The 6,881-nt window shown below is 48.7% G+C and overlaps 1 protein-coding gene across 3 annotated transcripts in view; it reads left to right on the forward strand.

Moving 5' to 3' along the window:
• The first annotated feature begins 938 nt into the window (after positions 1 to 938).
• CX3CR1 (chemokine (C-X3-C motif) receptor 1) overlaps positions 939 to 6,881 on the forward strand; it is an 18,879-nt gene continuing 12,936 nt past the window's right edge. Inside the window, exon 1 of one of the 3 annotated variants that reach the window (XM_011953281.1) lies at positions 939 to 1,060. In XM_011953281.1, coding sequence (XP_011808671.1) covers positions 974 to 1,060 — 87 coding nt within the window. In that variant the 5' untranslated portion in view covers positions 939 to 973. Of the gene's footprint in view, positions 1,061 to 2,230; positions 2,422 to 2,607; positions 2,717 to 6,881 lie in introns of those variants that run through there. The other 2 variants (XM_011953283.1, XM_011953282.1) reach the window with 2 other exon arrangements.

Consider the following 6,881-nt stretch of genomic DNA (forward strand, 5'->3'; position numbering starts at 1 on the left):
CCTTTTCTGCGTCTCTACCCCACATTCCCACAAAGCTTTATTCACACCAAGTCTCCGGTCCTTGCCTGCGTTGTGTGAGCCCATCACTGTCCAGGGTGTCCCCCGCCATCCTCACAGCCTCGCTGTCTGGCCCCCTGTCTTTGAGCCAGCCCACCATACTCTTATTTCTCTGCCCAGCAGAAACCAAACTGTCCTCTGCATTTACTGTCTCAACTGGAAGAGAAATGGAGAATGACAAAGAACTCGTGAACAAGGGTCAGCTCCAACAGAGAGTTAAGCCAAAGGGGCTGGGCAGAGAGATGAAGACGGGAGTCTAAGGAATAAGGCTGCACCAGGGTGGGAGCATGGGGGAGGGGGTGAACAAGAGTTCAGGAAGGAGAGAGTTCCCAGCGCAGAGCCAGAGAGTGCTTTACAGAGGCCCAAGGAGGCATGGAGGGAGGGGGAAGGCTGCCGCGGTCTTTCCATATTCATGAGTGTGTCAAGAATGCAAAGCACTAATGCTCTTCACTTGGTCCATTTTGCGGGGTTGAGTTTGCAGTGAGCAACCCTGAGGGATGAGCTCACATCTCACTCAGGGCCAAATAACCGACTTGCTTACTGCTTGCTATAAAATGGCACGTTCCCCAAGCTCACATCCCTATAACCTATAACCTCCCCATCCCTCACACATGCACAGGTATCTATCTAAGCCATGGCATCGCTCTGTGGGGCTTGGGGGCAAAGCAACTGACACTGGACGCTGGTGCCCATGCTTGCCAGGAATGAAGCTCTGTGCTGCTAGCAGCTGTGGAACATATCTATTAGCTTTAAAAGCGGGTAAAGTCGCGTCCTGGACAGGATAGCCAGGTGAGTTGGGAGGGGAAGACAGCCCGCCACGGGCACAAGTGTGTTGGGGGAAGTGGAAGTGGTGAGAACACAGTAGGAAGTGAGAAGGGGCAGGCAGTGGTTACCAGGCTGTGGACTTAAACTAGGAATGAGAGAACCCCTGGAGGCATTTAAGTTGGCAGACTTGGATTTCAGGAAGAGCTCTCTGGCTTCCGGGTGGAGAATGGCCAGTGGGGTAAATGGTGAGAGGAAAGACAGAGAACGGAGAAGGTTGGATGGGCTTGAGAAATTATCCAGGCCCTGGATGGAGGTAGAGATGTGGGCTCATGAACACAGAGGGGATTACTGATGTGGGGTGGATGAGACTGTCCTCAAGAGTGTGGGACGGGAAGAGAGGGAGAGTCTTGGCCAGGTCCAAGAAAGGAGCCCTCAGAAGAGGAGGGGAGTCAGAGGCAGGGAAGGGGCTGAGGCAGCCGGCCCTGCTGAGTGGACCCTAGGAGATGTATCATGCGGTGGGGTGGGGTAGGGAGAGGCCAGTGTCAGAAAGTGGGCGGGGAGCGGCCTGACTCTGCTTTTGTCCTTCGGCCTTCTGGCCAAAGGTAGGGAAAGGTGGCCAAACACTGAGATCAGGAACAAAGAAAGAAAACTGCTGGTGAACTTCCTCCACCATGAGAGGGCCACCAAGCCCGCAGCACTGCACTGCAGCCCCCAGCTCTGTCCTGGGGTTGGGGGAGGTGAGGAGGGGCAAGGTGGGGAGCGCACAGAGCACTCCCCGTCCTCAGAATACCACAGTGACTAGAGCTAAGGGAGCACCGGGTGTGACTGGGATGTGGGCAGCAAGGGGCCAGAGGGGCCTCGAAGGAGTCAAGGACCATTTAATGAAGGTGTATTGAAGGCCTACCGCGGGGCCAGACCCTGGCTAGGGATGGATTGGAATTATATAGTATGTGCCAGGAGTCAGGCAGGTAATGAAGTGATGGGAAGGTGGTGAGGCAGTAGCGGTTGAGATTCACGTTGCAGTCACCCCAAGCTGGCTAGGCCAGGGAGCAGAAGCACGACTGGATGCTGGAGCCCACCAGGTTCCCCACTGCAGGGCAGGAGTGGCAGGGGGAGAGACTGTGAAAGGAGCCTAGGCCAGGTCCTGGGTGAAAACTGTGTCCTGAGGCTTGACTGATGAGTATAGGGAGCCACTAAATGCCTTGGGGCAGAGATGTGAGGAAAAAAATATTTATTGAGCATCTACCAGTGCAAGGTACTCACTAGATGCCTTCAATACCAGAGCTTCTCAAACTCAGTGTGCGTATCAATCTTCTAAGAATTTCACTAAAATGCAGATTCTAATTCAGCAGATATAGGGCAGGGCTTGAGGTGCTGTCTTTAATAACCTCCCAGCACCTGGGACCACACTTTGAGGAGAAGAGCTGTGTGTACCCCAATGTGGTCCAGTAAGTACTCTGGGGTCCCTCTCATGGGCAAGGAAGCTGAGGGCCCCATGAGCTCTCCCAGCTTCCTGAAGGCACCCCATTGATGAGAGCTGACTGTGCTGTGCTTTGCTGACCGCAAGGCCTGCTCCTTGCCCCCTGTCTCCAGGTTGGGGTAAGTGGCACCTCTCTCCCTCCAGCTCCACAGTCTTCCCCGAGGTTTAGGTCTTCCAGGTTTATAAAGTCAGGCCCTCCTGTCGGCAGCTGGCCTCCACCCTGGAGTGTCTGAGCTTGCCTGTTGCAGCATCTAAAGATAGTCTCCCTCACAGGAAACAAGATACTATTGGCTAACTCTGCAAATAAAATGCTCTTAGAGGGAAGGAAAGGGAAATACTCGTCTCTGGCAGAGTCTGCGCAGGACAGGGTGGCTGATTGGCAGATCCAGAGGTTCCCTTGGCAGTCCACGCCAGGTAGGTGCACAGGACTAGTTGGGTACCTGTGGTGGGGTGGAGCAGTGGACAGCTAACAGGTTAATAATGTTTGTTTGCCTTAGGTGCACACAATGGAAACCATTTTCCTGGGGATGTTGTAGCCTAAATATGTCCAAGGGGATGGAAGATTGGGGGAGGCAAGGAGTGATCAGATCATTTATAATTACACTCAACCTGGTGGAGTAAGATTAGAAACGTTAGTAATTACACTTTAGAGACGTGGAGAAAAGCTCATGATTTTATATGAACTGAAAAAAACATGAAAAATTGCATCTGGATGCTGTTGAGGAATTATTGCTAATTTTTTGAGATGAGAAATTGCATTAAAGTCTTCTTTAAAAAAGTGTCCTTATCTTTTAGAGATGCACACAAATGTTTATGGGTGAAATTAAATAATTCAGGAGAGACATTAAGTGGGGAATAGAGGAATATTGACCGTGGGTTGCTAATTGTTGAAGCCAGGTGATGGGTACAAGGAGGTTCTCGCTGCTTTTTTTGAAAAGTTACTTTTTATTTGAAAATTTAATAATACAGATTTTTTAAAATGTTATCTGCATTTTAATATAAATATAAATGCACTTAATATAAATATAAAATACGTATAAAATGTAGATAGAGAAAAGCTAAAAGATTGCTGTAGTTGATTCTAGGAAACTGCATTACAGATAGATTCATGGTTTTTTTTTCCTTTTTCTTCCACTTTTTGTGCCATCTACAGGTTTTTGGTTTTTGGTTTTTTTGGGTTTTGTTTGTTTGTTTTTTGTTTTTTGAGACGGAGTTTCGCTCTTGTTGCCCAAGCTAGAGTGCGATGGCACAATCTCGGCTCACTGCAACCTCTGCCTCCTGGGTTCAAGTGATTCTCCTGCCTCAGCCTCCCAAGTAGCTGGGATCACAGGTATGCACCACCGCCCGGCTAACTGTATTTTTATTAGAGGTGGGGTTTCTCCATGTTGGTCAGGCTGGTCTCGAACTCCCGACCTTAGACGATCCGCTGGCCTCGGCCTCCCAAAGTGCTGGGATTACATGTGAGAGCCACTGCGCCTGGCCCATCTACAGTTTTTTAGAAAAGCTATTTTAATTAATAAATTCCTGGCACAAATTTAGTGTTCAATTTTGATATACGCTGTTACAACCATTGTGAGGACACTCAGCTCAGGTTTGTGTGGGTGGAAAACATGGTCTTCAGAAAGACATTCTGAGTGCAAAACAGGAGGAAATCCATCAGAGACCCCAGCTGAGGAATGGCCAGGGCTTGTTATTTCTCTTGCCTTGCCTCTGGCAATCACAGCCTCACAGAAGCTGCAATCCTTGCTTTGTGAGTTTATTGCTCAGTCCAGAGAAAGGCTAAGCAATTTTAGGATTCTTTCAACACCCCCTTCCCCCCCGCCACACACACATAAAATTAATTTTTGAAATACTTGAGGTAGAAAACTTGAGGCAGAAAAAAACTGAGCCAAAAAAAGGAAAATTGAACCATGTGAAAGCAGGCAAGAAAGCTTGCATTGCTCGGGGCGCAGTTCATCCCAGGCCCCGAGGGCGCTTTGGAGGGACCTGAGTTTCCTGAGAGGAGGCAGGTTGGGCAACAGATCTGTGTTGCAGAGCCATGAGGACCACTGTGGGTTGGGAATGGGGGCAGTGGATTGGGGTTCAAAACCCCTGGGAATGAGAAATGGGCTCAGGAAGGTTAGGGTGGATTCTTTCATCTTCCTCTTCGCTTGGCTTTATTTTCACAAAGGAAGGCAGGGCAGGAAATAGTCTCAGCCCAAACTCAGTGTGGTTCTTCTTAGTGCTCAGGCTGACCTGGCACTTGCCACACCTCTGGGAAAGGAGCACCTACTATCCATCAGCCACGTGCCAGTCTCCACAAAGTCTGCCCCTGGGCCCTGCTCCTCAGCTGACCCCTCTTCACAGATGGGGCCATAGGCAGCTTGGCTTTGGAATGAAGTCCTGGCTCTGCACTTGGTGACTGTGCACAGTGCTTGCTAAGTCTGTTGCCTACTTTTAAAATGGAGATTGTCCATCAGCCTTTGAAGCCACATAATGGGTATGTGTCGACTTTCTACAAGGATTAAAGGCATGATATAGAAAGTCCCAAGCACACTGCCTGACCCATCTTTGGTGCTCAAGAAACAATATATGTTGTTGTCATGAGGAAACCGAGTCTCAGAAAGTTTGGCTACCTGAAAAACACTGACTACTATTGAATGAGGTTGTGAAGAATCCAGAGCTGTAGGGGTAGGAGAACAAAGAACGTGTTAGAGCTGACCCAGTCCACCCCAGCCCAGGAGGAACCCTGCCCGGCCGCAGGCAGCTATGGCACAGTGGCAATGTCAGGTATGGTTCTCCCTAGCCAGAGACCCTAGCCTCAAAAAACCGCCTGCCTGGGATCCAGGCATCCAACTGCTCCTCCCCAGCCCCAGCCTCTGACCCAGTGTCCTGAGTTCAGAGACGTTTGGAATCAGCACCTGTAATGGAGGAGCTGAACAAGGAGGGGAACTTCTGCTGCTCCATAGCAGGTCGTGGTCGTAGGAGGGAGTGGAACCTGAATGGCAGAATCCAGATCTTGGCTGCCTTTCCCGAGGACACGTTCTGATTCCTAGCAGCACAGCCCAGGCATTCCGAGAAGTCGGGCTCTCTGGCATCACTCACTCTGCCCAGAAGAGCCAGGGGAAAGTTAGGGCTTCTAACTGAACCTTGATCCCACCTGCCCTCTTGAGGGGTTTAGAATCTACTGGCTGCTACACAGGTGGGATTCTCACGGCACGCTGGCCACAGCTGATGCTTCAGCCCTCTCATCTTGTTTGGCCAAAGTGCAGCATTTTAGCTTGTGAGTAGGGAAGAAAAGCTGTATTATATGTCTTTAAACGTCTTCCTAGACCACCTTTGTTTTCCCCTTAAAGTGTGCTTAAGGAGAAAACAAAGTCTCCTTTCAGTGTGTTGTATTTTGCAATAAACAAAATACAACACACTGAAAGAACACTGTCTGGGTTAGCAAAGTATTAGATTTAATTTCCCACATTACCACCATCCGGGCTGAGAGAGAGAACCCCAGAAGCCTCTCTAATGTCCCTTTCTGACCACAGCCTCTTCCTCTCCCACAAAGAACCATAAGTCTGACTTTTATGGTGCTTACTTCCTTGCTTTTCCCTATACTTTGACTGAATCTAAATATCATCCCTAAACAATATAGTTTAGCTTTGCCTATTTCTGATCTTCATATTTGGAGTCATACTTTTTGACTCAAGACTAAACTTTTAAAATGCATCCATGTTGTAGGAGATGTACATGCACAAAAATTTTCATGGCAACATTGTCCAAACTAGCAACAAACTGAAAGCCACCTACATGTGCATTAGCAGCAGAAATGGTGATAAATCACGGACTATTCATACAGTGGAATCCTATGCAGCAACAAGAATTAGCAGTCTACAGCCACACCAACAGCACGGGTGAGATGCCTTCAGAAATACTGAGATGAATTTAGAGATAAAGGCACAATTGGTCCATATCCACAGGGCACTTAATCTAGTGCATCTCCACCAGACACAATTTGTATTTCCATGAACAAGAGTCATTTACACTGCTATCTGCTATAACCTACGGTGCTGTAAAATTAGCTCAGGCAGTAAAAGGGGGAGGTAGCCCCAAAGAGTATGCTAGAAAGGACTCCCAGTCCTTTCATCATTCAGTGTGTGTCTATTTTCAAAGTCTTTCATCATTTTTCCTTGTAGTTACTTAGTGTGGAATTTGAGACCCCTCTCTTTGTCCCTCTTCTCCCTTTTTGGCCTTGGCTTTCTCTGCATCCTTCCCCGAAGCCCTGCACTCAGCCTAAACTGACTTTCCTGAACACTCCGGGAGCATGTGGGTCCCTCCCAGCTCCACCATCTTCACTGCCTTCTGTTTCTATTTCCCTCTGCCTGGCCTTGGCCCTGGGAAACCATCCTATGCTCAGAACCTCTGTGACTTTGTTTTCAAAGCCCACCCCCTATTCACTGCCACCTCCATCTTGGTCAACCTGGAAGACTTTCCCCATCCTGAAAACATCAGCTCAAATGGCAGCTTTTTTTTTTTTTTTTTTTGTAATATCCTCTTGATCACCCTCCTTCAGTTTTAAGGAGATAGATATAGAGGTTCAATCCTTGGG

Source organism: Colobus angolensis, unplaced genomic scaffold (genome assembly GCF_000951035.1).
Source record: "Colobus angolensis palliatus isolate OR3802 unplaced genomic scaffold, Cang.pa_1.0 Scaffold36, whole genome shotgun sequence".
NCBI classification, from domain to species: domain Eukaryota; kingdom Metazoa; phylum Chordata; class Mammalia; order Primates; family Cercopithecidae; genus Colobus; species Colobus angolensis.